Genomic DNA, 20,926 nt, shown 5'->3' on the forward strand with positions numbered 1-20,926 from the left:
ACCGCTTGAGCCACATCCCCAGCCCCCCAAGTACATATTTTCAATGAGCAGTTGCCAGCAAATAACTTGTAATTTATTAGGAGTCAAACATTCAGCATGGAAAAGCAGCTCCTGCTCCTCATGACAGAACTTGTGCTTTGCCAACTTTCAAGTCCTTTTGCATTGTCAGTTTTATTTCCCACAATTTAATTATGTGAGTTTTTTCTTTCTAAAGTGTGATGGAACATGTCAGGTGTCTGTATGGAAGTTTACATAGGCCTGGCATGGTGGCAAATGCCTGTAGTTGCAATGACTGGGGAGGCTGAGGCAGGAGGATCTCAAGTTTGAATTAATGTACATACAACTCAGTGAATATTAGAACTTTTCTCTCTTGCCTGTCATCCCTTGTGTCTTCTTGCCAAAGGTGGGGGGGAAAGAATGGTGAGTGCTGGCTGGGGTTGTGGCTCAATGGTAGAGCACGTCCCTTGCATGAGTGAGGCACCGGCTTTGATCCCCTGCACCACATAAAACTAAATAAAAACAAAATGAAGGTATTGTATCCATTTACAACTAAAAGTTAAAAAAAAAAAAAGTGAGAATAACCAATATTGAAGGTGGGTTTCAAAATAGATGAAATCAATTCTTGGTTCCTACTGACAGTTTCTGAACCACCATCCTAGATGTTATCTCATGGATTAGTGAGTGTTTAATAGATTGATCTCTTGAAACAGCCAGGTGCTCTATGGTATTGTGAAAGTGGAAATGTGGTTGTTTTTTCCATTGGATGTCAAGACCTACAGCAGCTATTAAGTTTGTTCATTTGCAAAGTAAGAACAAGAAAGCTTTTATAAAAGAATAAACCCCAATAAGAAAGTCCCTGGTTCTTCTGTGAGTTGTCTGTGTCCTTTCCTTGTTCAGAACAAATAGTTGGAAAGCCTCCACTTCTAAGTATGGGCCATGTCTGGCTGTGGCGGGGCAGCACCAATATGCCTTCTTTTATTCCTTTGCGGGATTGAAAAGGGAAGCCAGTTTTCGTGCTTTGAGAGTGACTCTTTGGCTGCTGTTTGTAACAGATGAGAAACTTCTGTTCGTCAGCATGCTTTTGGGTAAGGAGTCTTTCTTCTGGAGATGGGGGTTTTAGTCCTAGACTGTTAGATAACTGTGACCTTGCCAAGTGATCTCACTTTCAGAATCAGTTTCCTCAGTGGTAAAATGAGGAAGTTGAACTAGATTGCCAAGTTCTCTTTTGATTCCAACATTTTATATGCTATATTAAGCACATTAGTATAATTGACTGCTGCTGACCTATTAAGTAAGTTATTCTGGGAGATAATAACCAGGCCTGGTAATTTCTGTCCCTTTTAAGATCTATCTCTAAGTTAGTGATATGCATATCAGAGTTTCAGAGTCACAGGACTTTTGTAGAGTGTTGTGTAAATGAGCAAAATAGCTCAAATTATTCAGCTGTTTCTTTAAAAAAAATTCCTTTGCAGATGGAAGAACTTTGGAATACTGCTTATTTTTGTGTAAGTCATAGGAAATATGAAATACATCCTCACTCGAACAGAGTTGTACACAGACATTCATAATTGCAGGCAGTTGCATCATAGCAGAGAGTTCTATCTTTAAAAAACATTGTCTAATGTCTCAGTGCTCTGCTGGGGTTGGTTTTCAACTCTCTCCGCCTCCTTTTTTAAACCACTCTGGGTACAACTTGTACCCTATACTATGTCATGCACACTTTAAGTTCTAAAAACATAATTTTTCAAAGGATTATGCCTACTTCTGGTTTTGATAGAAGGATGTTGTAAAACTGTTTATCATCAGTGTCTATTGTCAGATTAACAAACACTTAATGTTGACAGGTTGATTTTCTAAGTTGCTCTGTAAGGAGACTATCAGTTAGAAATTGGAAGTAAAACCCCCTTGCAAATTTTTTGAATGGATTCACTTAAAGTTCTGACCCTTACTGGCTTGGTTGATCCCTTAATTCTAAACAAACTCCACATTGATTTTTTCAAACAGTACATTGTTTACTTATCTTTCATTTTTTGTACTTTTATCCTTGCTAGAGATAAGCGCTTGCTTTTTTAACCTGTTAATTTTAAAGCTGTGTGAGTCTATAGCCTTTTTCAAAATTTCATGTTATGCATGAAATATACTTAAATACTTATGTAAGCAACTCTGTGAAACTAGATCTAGTGGTCCTACTTCATTAAGGTGACAGAGGCTGAAGACCCAGAGTGGGCTGGGCATGTAACTCAGTCGTGAAGCGCTTGCCTTGCATGTAGAGGCCCTTCTTCAATCCCCAGCACCAGACAGACACACCTAGAGCCGTGGCTGCTGGGATCATGCTAATTTTTTTTTGCTATTGGGGATTAAACCCAGAGCAACCACTGAGGAACATCCTTAGTTCCTTGTTATTTTAAATTTTGAGTGAGTCTCGCTAAGTTGCTAAGGCTGGTCTTGAACCTGCAATCCTCAGCCTCCCGAGTCACTGAGATTATAGGTGTGTGCCAGCTCATACTAACTTTTTTTGACTCTGCTATTTCAGTGACTGCTTTGCTTATGAGTCCATGGTGATAACAGCAAAGGTATCCATGACATGTGACAGGACACTCCGAGGGGTTACACAAAGGCTGGAGATGACTGATGAAGTATCAGTGTCTATGAATAGTCTTGACAGTGGAATACAGAAGGACAGACTGTTGAGTAAACATTTCAGTAACCTACCCTGTGAAAGGCATGCTGATCACAAGTTAATAAGGATATCCCCCTCAAGACAATGAGTACCGTGTTCCTGAGGCTGGCTGTAAGTGCTCTGACACCTGGCTCTTCAGAGTTGGCCCAAGTGAATGTGGTAAAGATAGGGTTAATCCAGGGGGAGCTAGTGGAACTGGGTGGAAGTATGGGCATGGGACACATGGTTAAGTTGGTGAGATTTTTTCCATTGGGAAAAAAGTTAATATGAGTAGGAGTGTTTTGCCATTATTGAAGGGCACATTTTTAATGAACAGTTGTCAGAAGAACTTGTAATTTTATGAGGAGTTAAACATTCAGCATGGAAAAGCAACTTGTGCTCTTGGAGATACAACTAGGCCTAGTAATTTCAGTTCCTTTTAAGGGACTTAGTTAAAATGGTAATCTTACCATTTTAGTTTTCTATGCATCTCCATGTCTCCTTTTCCCTCCTGTTATTTTGTGCCATGATTTAGAATAATATCTGATATGTATAAATTTAGCACTATACAACATAGTTACCAGCTCTGGCTTCAGCTTGTGGGATAACTGTAAATTTATCAAAATTGGCTAAAGGATGGGCTGGGGATGTGGCTCAAGCGGTAGCGAGTTCGCCTGGCATGTGTACGGCCCGGGTTCGATCCTCAGCACCACATACAAACTAAGATGTTGTGTCCGCCCAGAACTAAAAAATAAATATTAAAATTCTCTCTCTCTCTCTCTTAAAAAAAAAAAAAAAATTGGCTAAAGGAGCCGATGCAGTGATGCATGCCTGTAATCCCAGGAACTGAGGCCTGCTTCAAAAACTTAGTATGACCCTGTCTCAGAATAAAAATTAATAAAGGACTGGGGATGTGGCTCAGTGGTAGAGTGCCCCTGAATTCAACCCTTCCCCCCAAGAAACAACCAAACAAAAGCAAAACAAAAAAGTGGTTGAAGGATAACTTGTTCAACCTTGCAACTTCCCATCCTTATAGCATTCTCTTGCCAGGTGGTCTTTGGTGGTCCTCTTCAAACTAGACCAAGAACTTGCTATTTTCACTTCGTATAAAAAGTTAAATAGTGAACAGTGGTTTTCTTTTTTTCTTTCCTTTTTTAAAAAATTTTTGCATTACAATTCTTAATATACCATTATACCATAATTTATCATATCTCTGATTATATATAAGGTATGTTGACACAACAGTGGTTTTCTTAATTTCATTTTTCACTTTGTGTAGGAGTTCTGGTTCATTTGTTCAAGTCTTAGCTCCGTGACTATATACTTAGAAATTTTAGACCTTGCTATGTCAGTATTTCATGATGTTTATTAACAACATCATTGTACCCAGATTCTCTGAAATTGTTCAGCTTTCTGTGTTCCCTGAACCACCTAGAGAGGCTGCTTCACCTGTCAGGCATGCTCCTGTGGGAGAGCCACTCCGGGGAGGTGGCTTCTCTCTACTTTGGGACGTGGTTTTCTTTCCCTCCTTGGGTGTGCTTGTTTCTGACAGGGCTGTAACTTTCCTTTGTGATATTCTTGCTAGAGATGCAGGGATAAAGAAATGAGGCAGTTTGCAGTGTCCCTTTGTCCCACAGTGGTAGATGCAACCTCAATCCTTCATGTAGCCTCCTGGATGTTGCTGAAGCCAGAGCGCTCTGTGCTCAGTGTCATGACTTTTCTCTAGCTGGGCTCACTCACTGTGACACTGACTAGAAGCAGTGGCTCTATAGTGGCCCCAGGCCCTAACCTGCCTTTGGTGACATCACACACGATCTCCCTTGTTTTAGGGGCAGGCTTCTGAGAGGTCAGAGCAAAGATGTGCTAAGATGGCTTTACATCGTCACCTGCCATCCGTTCTCACTGGCTGATCACTTGGAAGCATTCTCCAGATCCTCCAGAGTGGGTGCTCCCTCCTCTACATTTCTGCCTTTACCTTCTGGCTCATAGGATTACTGTTGTGGCAGACACTCTGCTCAGTCACACAGTGTTACCATGTCATTTGGCTACTCTTAATTACGTGTTCACTGCACGGGGAGTGTTCTGTATCTCCATTTGGAAGACTAACAAGTTTCCAGATGTTAAATAGAAATTGGGACAATGAAGCAGTTATACTGATGGCACAAGCCTATAATTCAGCTATTTGGGAGGCTGACATGGGGGGATTGTGAATTTGAGGCCAGCCTGGGCAGTTAATCAAGACCCTGTCTCAAAGGGCTGCGGATGTAGCTCAGTGGTAGAGTGTTTGCCTGGCTTAGGGGAGGCCCTGGGTTCAGTTCCAGTTCAAAACAAGTAGTTACACTCCCTGGCCCCTGGATCTTACATTTTACTTGTTTATTTATTATTATTATTATTATTATTATTAGGTACCAGGTATTGAACCCAAGGATAGTTAACCACTAAGCCCCATCCCCAGCTCTTTTTATTTATTTATTTTGAGATGGGTCTTGCTAAGTTGCTTAGGGCCTCCTGAAGTTGCTGAGGCTGATCTCTAACTAACTTGTGATCCTCCTGCTGCAACCTCTGGAGTCTCTGGGATTACAGGCGTGCGCCATCCTGCCTGGCTGGATCTTACATTTTAAATGATAGCTGGTAGACTATTTCTAAATCAAAGGCAACTTACCGAAGTTTGGGGGGTGTGGATACCACATTAGTAAGAGGTAAATAATTGGCCCTGCAGCCACATCCTTCACACCTTCCCCTGTAGACCCCAAGCCTGTCTTTTCCACATATTCTCACGCGCGTGGTTTCCTGCACTCAGAAAGATAGACACAGCCAAGCAGGATTTGGCCTCAGTGTGGTAGTGCTCATTCTGCTCCTGGTACTTGAGGTGCTGCCTCCTGGTGCATTAAATTAAATTTTTTTTTTTTTTTTAAGTTGTAGATAGACAGAATGGCGTTTCACGCATGCTAGGCGAGCACTCTACCACTGAGCCCCAGCATTACATTTTTCATCTATAACTCGGTCTCTGTTTTGCCTTGAGTTTTGTGTGGGTGTGTTTTCAGACTGTTAGTGCTGAGCTCTCAGTTTCACTGGGCAGTGCCTTGTGCTGTCTGCAGGGCTTCTTATTCATTGTGTGCCACCTGTCAAACAGAGACATCAGAGTTCCTCCTATTATGAGTACCTTTCCCCCCATTTTTAATCCTAAGAACAATTATTCATGTTTTATATATTTGAGAGTTTTCATTCCTCTGCCCTTTCCCTCACGTGTATGTATAATGGTGTGTGAAAGACAAATGTCACATCCCCAAGGGGACTTGGACTGGTTGGCATTGCTGTTATTGATGCCAAGAGGGGAACTGCTTTTATTTTCTGCTTTAAATGTATATTCTAGAGGTTGGGTATGGCTTAGTGGTAGAGTGCCTGCCTGGGTTGGATCCCCAGTACTGGGGAGACACACACACACAATTTTCTAGGTCTTTGTTGTGCAATTCAGTGGACCACAAGCCTCATGAATCTTTTGAGTATTTGAAATGTGGTGAGTCCAAATTGAGATGTGCTGTAAGTATGAAATACACAGTAGATTTTTTAAATTCTTTAGTTGTAGGTGGACATAATATTTTTATTTTTTTTTATATTGTGCTGAGAATTGAACCCAGTGCCTCACACATGCGAGGCAAGTACTCTACCACTGAGCCACAACCCAGTCCCTACACAGTAAAAAGAAGAATGTAAATTATTGTTAATTTATATTGATTACATTTGAAGTAATAGATTAGGTTAAATAACATTATTAAAATTAATTTCACCTGTTTCTTTTTTTTTGGGGGGTACTGGGGATTGAACTCAGGGGCACTCAACCACTGAGCTACATCCTCAGCCCTTTTTTTTTTTAATATTTATTTTTTAGTTTTAGGTGGACTCAATATCTCTCCATTTTTTATATTTATGTGGTGCTGAGGATCGAACCCAGAGCCCCACGCATGCCAGGCAAGCACTCTACCCCTGAGCCACAACCCCAGCTCTCCCCAGCCCTTTTTTGTATTTTATTTAGAGACAGTCTCACTGAGTTGCTCAGCCCCTTCACCGTTGCTGAGGCTGGCTTTTGAACTCATGATCCTCCTCTTAGCCTCCTGAGCTTCTGGAATTACAAGCGTGTGTCACCATGTCTGGCTCACCTGTTTCTTTTTAATTTTTAAAAATATTGTTGTTAAATGAGTAATTTTGAATCTTCTGTCTCACATTATACTTCTCCCATCCAAGTATCAACCAGACTCAATCCTGCTTTGCTTCTGAGATTGGGGAGATCAAGTACATTCAAGGTGGAATGGCTATAGACTCATGTTATATTTCTATTGGACAGTGCTCTAGAAAGTATAGCAATGTCAACAAATGTAATCATGGAATCTGAGACTTAACTTTTTTTTTTTTTTAGGCACTGAGTATTGAATCCAGGGCCTCATGCATGCTGGACTAGTGCTTTACCACTAAGCTATATCCCCAACCCTTTTTAAATTTTATTGTGAGATAATTTCTCACTATTTTTCCTTGATTGGTCTTGAGCTTCTAATCCTCCTGGCTTAGCCTCCTGAGTGTCTGGCATTACAGGCATGCACCTCTGTGCCTGATTGAGACTGACAGTTCTTTTGGAGGTAGTAATTGAACAGTTTGCTTATAGTTTCATTGGCCTACTTTTTAAAAGAGGCTTCAGGTTTGGGAAACCCTGTAATGCTGCTGTCTTTATCAGGTGCTCAGTGGGTTAGGTTCCTTTACTTGAAAATTGCAACATTTGGCATCATTTTGAGTTCTTATTTAGATGCTGAATCAGTTTAGAACCTTTTTGAACTCTTCCCGTGGTCTAAATACTCTCTTTTTGGCTCTTGTCTTATATGCCAAGACAAGTCACATCTCATCGCTGGCCACAGGCACTTAGTCATAGCATGATATGCAAACAGGAGAGCCTGTGATTCATCTCTCAACAACAGAAAACTGCGCAGTGGCCGAGCAGTCCAGAGAAGGAAGAGAGCAGCAGTCCAGAGAAGGAAGAGAGCGGCAGGAAGGGTAGTCAGAAGAGACTGAGGCTGTGGGCTGTGTCTCCTTGTATTCTTTAGTCATTTCCTGTGTCCCCTTGAAAACCTTGCATGGGGATGTTCTGCATGGGGCAGCAGAGGATGGGACTTGGTCACCCACGTGGAAGATAGGCCTGACTGTGTTTCCTATCTGCTGGCCCTAGGTCCACTCAGCTAGGAGAGGAGATGTTTTAAAATTGGCCCCAAGCAGACTACAGGCTTATTTGTTTATTTTTCTTTATCTTTATGTAGTGCTGAGGATAGAACCCAGGGCCTCACCCATACTAGGGGAGCACTCTACCACTGAGCCACAACCCCAGCCCTTAGATTAGATTAGATTTTGATAGTTGGCTGTTAAGTTGAAATACTTGACCTTACTTTGTTCAGGAATTGAAGAAAATATGACAGTGTCTGTCAGTTTTGACTTTCCTGTATATACACAGAACTATGACTGTGAATCAGACAGAAGAAAAAACTAACTTGCCTTTAGTGGAAACCAGTCACTTTGGAATCCTACCCAGTATGGTGTGTTTTCAGTGGCTTGAGACAGCAGCTCAGATTACACTGCAGCTCCTGTGTTGGGGGCAGGGGACAGCAAGTGACACAGCATCCAACAGACACTTACATAACCATGACTTCAGCGGACAGGATTAAGCTGTGAATGAACCTCCCAAGCCCAGTGAGATGATATTAGAACACAGCATTTCAATTTTTCTCTCAAGTTTGACTAGAAAATCAGCACCAGGATCGTCTTTTTCTCAAACTAGACCCCCATTGCTCTCAGAACTTTCCCTGGTTCATGGCGTATCCTCTTGTAGAAGAAGGGCACTCTCAGTGCAGCAATTTCTAGGTAAGTCACTGAACCTGTCTGGTGCTGAATTTCCTTTAGGTTGTCCAGTAGGGCCGAGTTGAAACCCGGGGCTTCCAGGTGCAGCGTTCTGGAAACATGGTGTTAAACTCCCTCTCCTGGCAGGTTAAATTCATTGCAAATCCTTCAACTCTCCTCTGCTTTCTACAGGATTTCAAGATTTAGTGTTTTCATTTTGCTGAGGAGAAGTAGAACCCTCCACAAAGGTCTGAGCTGATGTGCAGAAGTGTGATTTGCCCAGGGCAGGGCAGGGTCCTAGCTGTGCTCTGGATGGCCTTAATCAGATTTGGGTTCCTCCATTGGTGGCTGGTTATTTTTACTTTGGCAAAGTTAGAGCCACAGTCACTTTCACTTTTAGATTCCTTCCCTTTCGCTTTCTGGTTAGTAGAATCACACAAGATGAAGTTAGAAGCTGATCTTGATGGATTGATATCCTCAGGCTGTAAATGAGAACCCTGTGGTCTGGAAACAGGTTAAATGAATTTAAGATCATCAGCTGGGACAAAATGCAGATGTCTCATTTTCCAGGCTAGCTGTCTTTTTTTTTTTTTAACGTTTTTTTTAAATCCATGATTAAAAAAGTAGATAAGAAATCAGATAAGAAAAAAATGAAGAAAAAAATTAGGGAAGAATTAAGAAGAATGCTGTTTGTTTTGAGCAGAACTTAGTCCTCCTTGCTTGTTTTTGTGACCTACTTGTTCTGAGGAGCCTCCTCTTTACGTAAATTTCTTAAAACTTTTCTAAGGGTGTCATGGGTCCAGTAGAATGTAAGAGTTTGGATTTTACTAAAGTATGTATCTATAATTAAAAAACCTCTTAATTGTGGAAAGTTTCAGACGTGCAGAAGTAGAGAAAATAACACCATCCGCAACTTGTATTTGGTCCATCATCAGTCTGTCTTAATATTTTAGTGCATGATAATCAAACTCCCATGTTTTTCAAATGTATTTTGCTATTGCCAGTAAAATGTCTTTTTGCTTTTAGGAAAATTGAGTACTTTCATTTATTATTCATACTATTATGCTTTTTGTGGTATGAAACAATTCTATCTCTGAGGATTTTGAGGATGCTTATCCTAAAAATTAATGTCTTTGAGTCGTATACTTAGGATGATCTGAAAGCTCTAACCGAAGTGCTCTTTACCACTGTATTAGGTAAGATGAGCAAGGTGCTATAACAAATAGCCCCACTAATTTTAGTAACTTGAACTGATAAGCTTATTTTTAGTTCTGGGACAGACCAAGAGAAATGGGGATGATGATTCAGAGCTGTAGACCTCCCATCCTAGGATCCTGCCATCCTCAGCACTTGCTTGCTGGATGCTGGGAGAGTCTCATTAAGCCACTGGGAGGAAGAGGTGTGGGGGCTTGCCTGTGGGCGTGGGCTGGGCCTAGATGTAGCATAGTGCTCATGCTGCTTGTGAGTTTCTCATTCTGTTGGGGTGGGTCTGAAGTGCCACAGGAACAGAAGGAACCACAGGCCTGGGTGCCTGCTTTGCCATGATATGTTTGCATCCTGGGTGGAGAGGTCCTTTCCATAACTCTCTGAGGAAGCCATTGTGTAGTGGCCCAGAAATTATCATATTTTTTTCCTCCTTATGAAATTAATTTTATCTGTTCATTAAATAAAATTCAAGACCCAAGAAAACACCAAGGTACAAACACTACAAATAGTCCCATCAACTGGAGATAATTATTAGTAACCCTTAGTTCCTTACAACTGAAGATTTTTTTCTTTCTGTACTAGGGCTTGAACCCAGTGGCATTCTACCACTGAGCAATATCCCTAGCTCTTTTCATTTTTTATATTTTTGTGGTACTGGAGATTGAACCCCGGGTGCTCTATCACTTAGGGTGCTCTATCACTTAGACTACCATTCACAGTCCTTTTTTAATTTTTTTGGTACTGTTGAATGAACTCAGGGATGCTTAAAGTCTGAGCTACATCACCAGCACACCCTCCCCCCCCTTTTTTGAAGCAGGGTCTTCCTAGGTTGCTGAGGCTGGCCTTGAACTTGGGATTCTCCTACCTTAGCCCCAAAGTCACTGGGATTATAGGCGTGTGCCATTGTGTCCAATTTATACATTAAAAAAATTTTTTTAAGTTATAGGTGGACACAATGTATTTTATATGGTGCTGAGGATTGAACCCAGTGCCTTACACATGCTAGGCAAGCACTCTACCTCTGAGCCCCAGACTGTTGATGGATCTTTATTTATTTATATGTGGTTCTGAGAATTGAACCCAGTGCTTCACACATGCCAGGCCAAGTGCTCTAGCTACAACCCCAGCCCAATTGACAAATCTTAATCCTCATTTTTCATGGTAAGTAGAGTAAACTATTGGTGGTGGTGAATTAGTGCTCTGTTAGAGTGGTAGGGTCAGGACAACATTTTAAGTTTATAGTTTAGTTTACTCAGTTTTCAGAATTGTTCAATAAGCTTAGTTTTCTAAGAGGGAAAGAAAAAGTGTTGAAGCTGAACCAAAATAGCAACTTGCAAACTCGAAGCCTCCCTGCTGGGGTTCTGGGTGCTGAGCAGACTCCTAGGTGCCTGCGCTTTTCTCTGCTCACCTGCTCAGCAGTGGAGATGATGGTGGTAGGATAAAGTCCTGGAAGAAGGTTCATTGCTTGGGTCGGCAGCTCCAGGTTCAGGGGTACAGATCCTCGGATTCCTCTTTAAAGTGAAGAGTAGCTTGGAGGCGGACTATCATCAGAATTCCTGTTTGTGAGGTCATCAACATGAGGTCACAGCCAGGTGGTTCAAAACGTTGCCAAGCTTCTGCCAGGGTGTGATCTGAGGCTGGTCCAATTCCACAGACACCATGAGGTACCACTTTGACTCAGTGCTAGACTTGTGTTGTCTTTCTGCAGCTTCTGTATGTAAAAAGTAGATGTGGATGCCAGGTCGTCTGTCTTTTACTGAAAGAGATTGTGTAATTGTAAGAAAATCATTGTGCTCAGGTAGGATTTTTAAAAGCAGAAAATTTTAGTTGAATAGCAAAGTGTTTTTACTATGTGAATGAGTCTGTGGGTAGTTGGTACTGTATTTGCTTAGTAATTTTCAATCACTTGTCACTGAAATAATGACATTTTTAGTTCTGTGAAAATGTATCTGACAGTGCCAGGCAATGACCATTTGAAGTTAAGAGATTTGGTTATCAGTAGTATAAATTATTTTTGACCCAAAGACCTAAATTCTGATACATCACATTGAAAAGTTGCCAGCATTTTATTTTGATTTGCTTTGTTGTTTGTACCTATTTCAGTTGGACTTGGAAGAAAAGGTATTGGTTCATAAGCTACTCAGAAGGCTCGTATCTGAGGATTAAGGCATACTTTTTTTTTTTTTTTTAAGGGTTTTTTGGTCTCTTTTGTGGTACTGGAATGGACCCCAGGGCCTTGTGCATGCCAGACTGGCGCTTTACCACCCAGCCCCACTCCAGCCCTCAGCATGTGCCCTCAGGGGGGAGAACAGAATGACTCCACTTTTGAGTTCCCACAGCCTTTTCGAGGTCTCCGGTGGAAGGATGGCATTGAGAGGATCAGAACTGGTAGCAAGTATGATCCAAGGGGAGCAGTCCCAGAGGGTCCCGAAGTGGTTGTTTCCTGGGGCAGCAGTAACCCTGATTACCCTTTGTGCTTTGCAGGAGGTGTCAGGTGGACACTGGCTTTACCTCCAAACTTTGGGACTCATTAGTAGAGTTGTGTTTCTGACTTTTTTCCTTCAGGGTCCAGGTTACTAACCCATTCTTCTCTGCTATAAGAAATACTTTCTTTATTGAAATGTTATGAATATTCTTACGTTTATGTTTTTTTCTGCACACTAGGAATGGAACCAGGGCCTCGTACATGCCAGGCGAGCCTCTGCCGTGAGCTACACCACAGCCCTATTCTCAGTTCAGGAGACAGGTCATATGGGATTGCTTATTAAAAAGTGCAAATACAGTAAGCAGACCCACTATGTTTTGAGAAGGCCATGGTCTTGAACTGTATATCCAGCCTCTGAAAATTTGTTGAGAACAGAAGACAGAGTTTTATGTAATTTCCTCTTCAGATATGTGCAGTGAGAGGAGAGTAGGAGCCTGGGTTCTTAGAAATGGTCATGGCTAGCCTTAAGGCTGCTCGCCGTACTGGCATTTTCCTCCCTGTTTGAGGCATCTCGGAGGCTGGTGGTGGTGGGTATGCAGGCTGTGGAGTCTGCCTGGACCTTGGAGGAGGGTCTCCAGACCTGACTTCTTAGAGGGTGGAACTTGTCTTTTTGTTGGGTGGAGTGGTAGCTTCTCTTCCTGGAATCCCAGCTTCATGGAAAGCTGACGCATTTATAAAGTATGCTTCTTTTTTGGAACTACCCCAGAGGGTAGGCCTTCTAAGGTTATTTGCTTCTCTCAGATAAGTGTCTTGTCTCTTTGCCACTGTTATTTAGGTCAGATCTGAGTTAAATCACAAGCTTGGGATATTAATCTAGTTCTAAAATTTTGCTTACGTCAGGCCTGGCTTTGTGTCTTAAAATAGACCTGTGGTCATGAAGGAAAAAACAAAACAAACCATTCCTCCAGTTTTGATGTTTGGCAGCTCTGCTTCCTTCTTTGGGGTAGAAGTGTGACCCTTTAGTGAGATGGGAGGGGAAGGGAGAGGAGGGGCAGGAACTGAGCTCTGCTACCTGGTCCTAGTGGGTGCTCCGCAGGTCTTCTCCCTGCCTCTCCCCTCTGAGAGTGTACAGGAGAATAATAGCTATTTCTAACTGTTTAGAAGTGATCCAAGTTCTAAAGATAAACATTTTACAAATAGTTCTTGGCTTGAAAAAATAGCTGTAATCATGCCATCAATCAGTGGTGTGAATTGGGGTGATGTATAGGTGTATGTTGCAATATTATTGTTTGGAGATTGAGATTATAAAGCAGTGTGATGACTTAAAAATAGAAGTTTTTTCATATGGAGAGGTGTTATTCATTTATCGTAGTAATAACGGTCATTAAAATTTAGAACTCCCATAATTGGGCTGTGAGTCTGGAATATATTCTTGCAAGGTAGTTGCACAACCTTATATTTTGAGGTATTTTGATTCAGATTTTGGAAACAGCTTGTAGTGCTTTTCAGCCAGGTCCAGTCAAGAGCAGTGAGAGATTGAGCTGGTCACTGCCATCTGGGGTCACTTTACGGGTGATTCTGGCACAGTACTATCAAATAGAACTTTCTGCCACGATGCAGATTGTCCTGTGTGTGGCATTAGAGGTGTCACCTGCTTGCATGTTAAAGTTTAAACAGCATGTGTAACTAGTGGCTGCCCTGTTGGGCAGTGCAGATGTAGGATATTGGGGTCTTAGTCTGGCTGATAGATTAGGGTGAACAGTTTATGTATGGAAAGATAACAGAAGTTATCAAGGAAAGGTAAATTGTAGCATATCTGGTCCCTGCGCTGTGCTCTGAAGGTATAAAAGGCTGAGGTTTGTCTTCTGTGCTCAGTGGTCTCTAATCTTTATGGCATGTTGTTGCTCAGGACTTTTCTTCCCTGAAATTTAAGACCTGCCCTGGCAGCCCCCAGCTGCTACCTGTGCCTGTGGTTGGATTGAACCTGGGACTCACTTGGCATGCCACTGGAAGATGGCTGCTGACTTTTAGTTTCAATCTGGGCAGGTTGACAAGGGAAGGTTGAGATGACTGAAGTGTAGTGAAGTAAGATAGAGCTTAAGTCAACTCTGGGTGGCTCTCATTTGGTACAGTAGGCTCTTAAAGAAGGTTTTTCATTTGAAGTGTAAGGCAAGCAAAATTGATCATAGTTTCTTCAATGGATCTCTTTAGAGTCTCCTTTCAATTTACCTTTTTAACTTGGTTTCTTACAGGAATCTCTTGATGTTAGTGCAACTGAGCTTATTAATTTACATGCTTTATGAATTTCCTCTTTCTTCTGGTGTCTCTTTTCTGAAACTTTCCTCTGTGTGTGTGTAATTGGAGATTGAACCAGAAGGTATTCTTCTACTGAGCTATATCCCTTTTTAAAACTTTTTTCTTGCTAAATTGCTGGGGCTGGGCTCAAACTTGTGATCCTCCTGCCACAGCCTCCTGAGCTGCTTGGTATATAGGTGTGCACCACCTTGCCTAGCTCCTCTGCCTTTCTAAAAATCCTAATTGCCATCCTCTGTACAATGCTATGCACTTTCAGTCCCAGTCCAGGTGTAGATCCGGCCTTGTAGTTTGATATTTCTCATAAGTTGTGTTGTCTTAGTTATTTGTTTACATCATAAATTCCTTGTGCTTTTGTCTGTCATATATATATATATATATATTTATTTATTTTAATGCTATCTGTAGTGAGCAACAAGTAAAATTTAAAAAGAAATACGAAGTGCACCTCAGCTGGTTTGTAGGGTCATTTAAACAGTTGAGACTGTCTTTTTATTAATTTTATTTAGTAAGCATTGTTTATAAAGTACTGTGGGAAATACAAAGGTGGTCAAAGTACAGTTTCTTCCAAGGGATTGATAGTCTGGTGGAATCTGTAGACCACAGCAACATCTAAGTGAGGTAGGTGCTATGAACAACATCGACCCTCAGGACTGGGAACGGGAGGATGAGCAGTGGAGAGGATTGGTGTGGATTTTGCAGAGCGGGCGAGTCTGCCCTGGAGGAGGGTTCACAGCTAGAAAGAACAAGGAGGCGGAGGGGATCCCTGAGACAAAAGCTCCAAGGATGGGGAGCTGAAAGGCTACCATAGAGGGTCTGCAGAGTCAGGCATGTGGTGATTCACACCATGAAACTGAGGAAAGATTATTTCTTCTTTTTTTCCTTTCTTTTTAATAAATTGGGTAATATTTCTTGAAGGATATCCAGTGTCATCTTTTATTTATTTGTGGTGCTGGGAATCAAACCCAGGGTCTTGTACATGCTACTTCAAGGGCTCAGCCAAGAGCTACAGCCCCAGCCCCTCAGATGACTTCTTCATCAGTAATTTAGCAGCGATTCTCAGGCTAGCACTGAAATCATCAGAAGGGCTTGTTAAAATTCATGAAGCTGGGCCCACCCCGTGGTTTGTTTCAGTGGTGTGGGGCTTTCATTCCTGATAAGTCCTCCTGGGTAACTGATGCTGCCTGTGAAGAGTATCACCCATGTATGTATGTATGTACATTCCCAGGGTTGATGCACCTGGTGTTCCTGTTGCTCTGGACATGTCGTCGGGTTTTCCCATAGGTTGTAATTCAGGCCTCTGTTACTCAGCCCCTAGTTCAGTGCCATAACCACAATGATTGAAAGTGGTAATACTGAACTTGCACATGTGGTACCCAGTTCTTTAAGTATCTGAACTAGGGGCATATACTTTGGGAAGCCCTAAGGAAACATGGATTTTAAACTTCTATGACTCCAAATGCAGAGCCCAAACAAACATTTTTTTCAGGACCTTTTTACATTTTTTTTTTGTGTGTCTCAGGGATTGAACCACATCCCAGCCCTATTTTGTTTAGAGACAGGGTCTCACTGAGTTGCTTAGGGCCTCACCATTGCTGAGATTGGCTTTGAACTCATGATCCTCCTGCCTCAGCCTCCTGAGCTGCTGGAATTACAGGCATGCACCACTATCGCTCAGCCCTCTGCATTCTAGAAAGTGAATGAGATATCCAAAGAACGGTTATGTAGTTCATATCTATTGATATTTACCATATTAGAGAGTAAAAAATGATATTTAAAACATTAATTCATTAAAAATAATAAACTAGGGCTGGGGTTGTGACTCAGCAGTAGAGAGCTCAATTAGCATGTGTGAGGCCCTGGGTTCGATCCTCAGCACCTCATAAAAATAAATAAAATAAAGGTATTAAAATTTTTTTTTAAAACAATAAACTAGTAGGTTACATAATTTTTAAAATGGAGAATAACTATTTTCTAAAACAATCTTATGGGAGATGGTATTGCTTTTTTGCAAATCTGTTTAATGATCTGCTTAAGAGAAGACAACTTGATTCTTTTATCTTTTCTGCATTTTATTTATAGCAATAATTTGTTTTGGTTCAAGTGTATGAAGAAAAATGGCCCACACAGATGTGTAGGAAAGGAAAAGAGTATTTTTAAGAGGATTTTCAGGTAATTATGGAGATTTTTCCTTGATACTACTACAAAATTAATAGTTTTTTAAAAATATTTTTTAGGTGTAGTTGGACACAATGCCTTTATTTTATTTATTTTTATGTGGTGCTGAGTATCGAACCCAGGGCCTCGCACATGCTAGGTGAGCGCTCTACCAATGAGCCACAACCCCAGCCCAGGCTGTAGTTTTTTTAAAGGTGGAATCTGAAATGGATACGAGATGAACTTTTCTTATTGTTAACAGAAAAAAATCTATTGGCCTCCTTTGTGCTTTGAGTGACTACTTTCTCTAAGCAAAGCCTTCTACAGATATGCACTGCTGGTGGAGAAAATTCTCTGAGTCAGGAGATCTTTCACATATGGGCACATTTCATTGTGTAGCATTAAGAAATCACATGAATTGGTCACTGGTCACAGTGGTGCAGCCTCCCAGGGACTTGGGAGGCTGAGGCAGGAAGAGTTTGAGACAAGCCTGGGCAAATTAGCGAGGCCCTCAGCAACTTAGTGATACCTTGCCTCAAAATAGAATAAAAACTTAAGAAAGGGCTGGGGATGTGCCTCAGTGGTACAGCGCCTCTGGATTCAATCTCCAGTACCAAAAAGGTACTGGAAGAGTACAAACAAAGAGGCCATAAGAGTACAAGTTCAAGGCCAGCTTCTTCAGTTTAGCAAGACCTTGTCACAAAAAGAGCCTGGGGATGTAGCTCAGCAGTAAAGTGCCCCTGGGTTTAGTCCTCAGTGCCAGAAAAAGCTTACATTTGTTAGTAGAATTGATCTCATCCGAAAGGTTGTCAGTATTGGGAAACTGTCAAGCTCACTGTAAGAATATGTCTTCCAAAATTCTAAGTTTGTCTGTAAAGCTTACTTGTCATCATGGTCAACACATTTGTTTTCCTTAAGTGCAAGATGCACATAGTTCACTATGGAGAAGGTATCTTCCCACCACCAGCACCAAGAATACCCCAGTTTCTCAATCCTTCTTTCAAGAAATAAAGAGAGAGCTCATGCTAGGCTTGCTCAGGTGCTGTTCTGAGATGGTCAATGCACAGCAGTGTGAAGCCAGGGCACCTGCTGGACCTCTCAATTCTAAAAAGGCCTGCATCCACGTGTTGACTCTCTCTTTTTTTTTTTTTTTTTAAGTTGTAGATGGACATAACATCTTTATTTATTCATTTATTTTTTATGTGGTGCTGAAGATTGAACCCAGTGCCTCATACTTGTGAGGCAAGAGCTCTACCACTGGGCAAACCCCATGGGTTGACTCTTGATAAGATCTTTTTTTTTTTTTTTTTTTTTCCTTTCTTAAGTGCTTCTTGACATTCTTAAGTGAAAGTGGCTCTTTTTCCCCCTGCACTGGCTGGCCCGAAATTCAGAAAAGACTAGGAAAGTTTGGTCCCATTGCTTTTGAAATTAAAAAGGATGTCGCTTAGTGGCAGAGCACCTCTCTAATGTACCAGATAGGCAGGATACCAAGAAAAAAGCATATTGTGTTTTTCTCTAAGCAGAGTAAAGATAATTTTACTTCATTGCTTCCCAGATGAGGCTGTTTCTTTCAGAGTTTGGGCCCTCCTCTGTTTTAACATATAAGTAATTTTATATTGTTAATTGCATAATTCTGTGGACTTAAAAATAGTTAATATAGGCCTGTGGTAATAAAAACTAAAAACTCCCTTCCCCTGCTCTCATTATGTTTGGTGCAGATTTTTCTGAATTCTCTTTTATAAATTGTATGGTTTTAGGCCTTTTACTGAACTGGTGATAATAGATAATATAAAGCAAAGTGAATATATTGCTATAAATCACCTTTAAATTCATTTCAGCAGCATTTTCATGTTTTTAGTGACCAGTTCTGGACTCATTGTGAAGATGGTTTATTATTGAATGTGAGGGAAACTTAGCCTATGAAGTGACTTTCATAACAGACATTGTTTCTATTTATTTTCCCCTATAGATTAAGAATTTATTTTGTTTCTCTGGGCAGGTTTAATCTAGAGACTGACTGTATGATAGAAACACCCACACTTTTATCAATGGTCGGGGAAAGACAGTGGCAACAGGCGAAGAGAGACTGAATCACAAAGACAATGAGTCTGCTGAAGCCAAGCGGGCTGAAGGCCCCTACCAAGATCCTCAAGCCGGGAAGCACAGCCCTGAAGACACCTGCTGCTGGTAACACTTTGTTTTCTTCAATAGCAAATAAATTATCCTGTATGAGACTTTAATTTTCATTTTTATGTTAAAGAGATAACCTTATAGTTGTGCTTCCCAGTGCACACCTGTAATTCCAGCAGTTCAGGAGGCTGAGGCTGGAGAATCACAAGTTCAAGGCCAGCCTCAGCAACTTAGATATTAAAAAAAATAAAAAGGACTGGGGATGTAGCTCTCTGGTAAAGCATGCCTGGGTTAAATACTCAGTACCCCCCCCCAAAAAAAATATATATCTATGTTTATAAGGATATATATGTATAACCAGTTTTCATATTCTTGAAAACATTTGAAAAAGTTTTGATTAGTAGAAAGGAAAGACATTTATTTTCGGCCAACATAGGGATCACTGACTTGGCCTTGAATACCCAGCAGGAAGATGTAACCAAAGACAAGTGTACAAACACAAGGGCAGAAGAGTCATAAAGAGTAGTGATACCTGCATTATTAAAGACTGTGGACCTTTTAAATGTGACTTGAGGTGTGCATTTGTGTCAACCCTACCAAAGTCAGTCAAGCTGGAAGTTGTGGAGAGGGCTCTTAGTCAGGATTGCCCGACCCACAACCCCACCAATGCCTACAAAAAAAAAGCAAAACTAGGCTCAGACAAGGGTTCCTCTATTTAAGTAGAAACAAGAAAATGATTTTTTCCCAAATATGTTTTTTAGTAGTCCATACGCACAGAACTTTTTATAGGGAGTGTTTTATTTATACATGATTTGTTTAGTTGGATATCTTCATACTCTATCTTTTGTGTACTTTGTAGTAGTACTTATACTTTTAGGGTTAATCATCTGACCCTTTTCACTTACGTGCTTTAGCCATTATTCAAAGATTAGAGATCACTGTGGTGGAAAGCTGCAAAGCCAGATTGGCTGACAGCCTGGTTCTCTCGGCACTGAGGAGTGGACAAAAGGCAGGATTGAAACAAGGACTTACAGACTCAAGGCTCTGCACTTTTGCCTGCAGATGTCCAGTGGGTGGCTAAAAGCAGGATTACAGTCTTGGCATCTTTGCTTCCATTTTGCAGGAGTCTCCTTTGCTCTGCTTGGTCTCCAGGAATAAGGTCTGGTCTCCCAGGCAAGAGTAACTTTCTTACTGGGGACAAGGTCCCACCTGAGATCATGATGGACAGACCACACCTGATCAAGATCATCTACTTTGGCAGTTGTAAAAATTCTCCACCTATACGCCCCCAGCCCTTGCTCTCCTTCCCTTTCTATAAAACCTCAGGGTCATTCCAGCCTCTGGAAGACAGGGCTAAGAATATGGGTCCCCTTGTCTTCCAAGTGTGGTTATGCTGATTAAATTTCCTTTCATATCATTAAAAGTTATTGTAAAAGACAGAATTTGGGCTCGGGGTGTAGCTCATTAGTAGAGTGTTTGCTAGCCTGTGCAAGGCCCCGAGTTGAATCCCTAGCACCGCAAAATGTTAAAGTATTTCTTTTGATTCTTCCACATGAGTCTTCCTGAACTCTTTAGGCCTTTCTCTGTGGGGATTAGAGAAAAAAACAATATTCTAGCCTAAAAGTTTTATGACATACTAATTGACCTGTAATTGGAGGGGAACCTTCCCAGACAGCTCATACATGAACTGACCCAATCCATTCAGGCTTCTATATAAGAAAGTACATTAGCTGGGTGGTTTATAAACAACAGAAATTTATTGCTGACAGTTCTGTTATGTCCCTAACTTTGTGTAGTTTATGCATCTGTCAGATGTCACCTCCTACAAAAGGCCTTCCCTGACTTCCCTTTCCAAGGCACTATCTTCTCCACAGCACTTAGATCACTTGCAAGTACCTTGAATGTTGAATTGCCACCTTCCCACCTCTAGACTCTGGTCTCTGCAAGGACACAAATGATGTTCTTTTTGCTTTGTCCCCTGCATAGAGCAGTACTTGGCACTAGTCACACAGAAGCAGGAATTTGATGAGCATGTGCAGAATGAATAAATACATCATTTCATTTTTTTAAAGTCTTTTTTGTAGTTGAAGATGTACAGTGTGCCTTTATTTATTTTTTTATGTGGTGCTGAGAATCAAACCCAGTGCCTCACACATGCTAGG

General features: G+C 41.3%; 1 protein-coding gene across 13 annotated transcripts in view; it reads left to right on the forward strand.

The window, feature by feature from the left end:
• The first annotated feature begins 7,518 nt into the window (after window positions 1–7,518).
• Window positions 7,519–20,926, forward strand: part of Clip1 (CAP-Gly domain containing linker protein 1) — a 99,879-nt gene continuing 86,471 nt past the window's right edge. For 3 of the 13 annotated variants that reach the window (XM_048785537.1, XM_048785549.1, XM_048785544.1), the window contains exons 1-3: window positions 8,044–8,557; window positions 16,560–16,649; window positions 18,634–18,821. In XM_048785537.1, coding sequence (XP_048641494.1) covers window positions 18,737–18,821 — 85 coding nt within the window. In that variant the 5' untranslated portion in view covers window positions 8,044–8,557; window positions 16,560–16,649; window positions 18,634–18,736. Of the gene's footprint in view, window positions 8,558–16,559; window positions 16,650–18,631; window positions 18,822–20,926 lie in introns of those variants that run through there. The other 10 variants (XM_048785543.1, XM_048785546.1, XM_048785538.1 and 7 more) reach the window with 7 other exon arrangements.

Source organism: Marmota marmota, unplaced genomic scaffold, assembly GCF_001458135.2.
Source record: "Marmota marmota marmota unplaced genomic scaffold, marMar, whole genome shotgun sequence".
Lineage (NCBI taxonomy): Eukaryota > Metazoa > Chordata > Mammalia > Rodentia > Sciuridae > Marmota > Marmota marmota.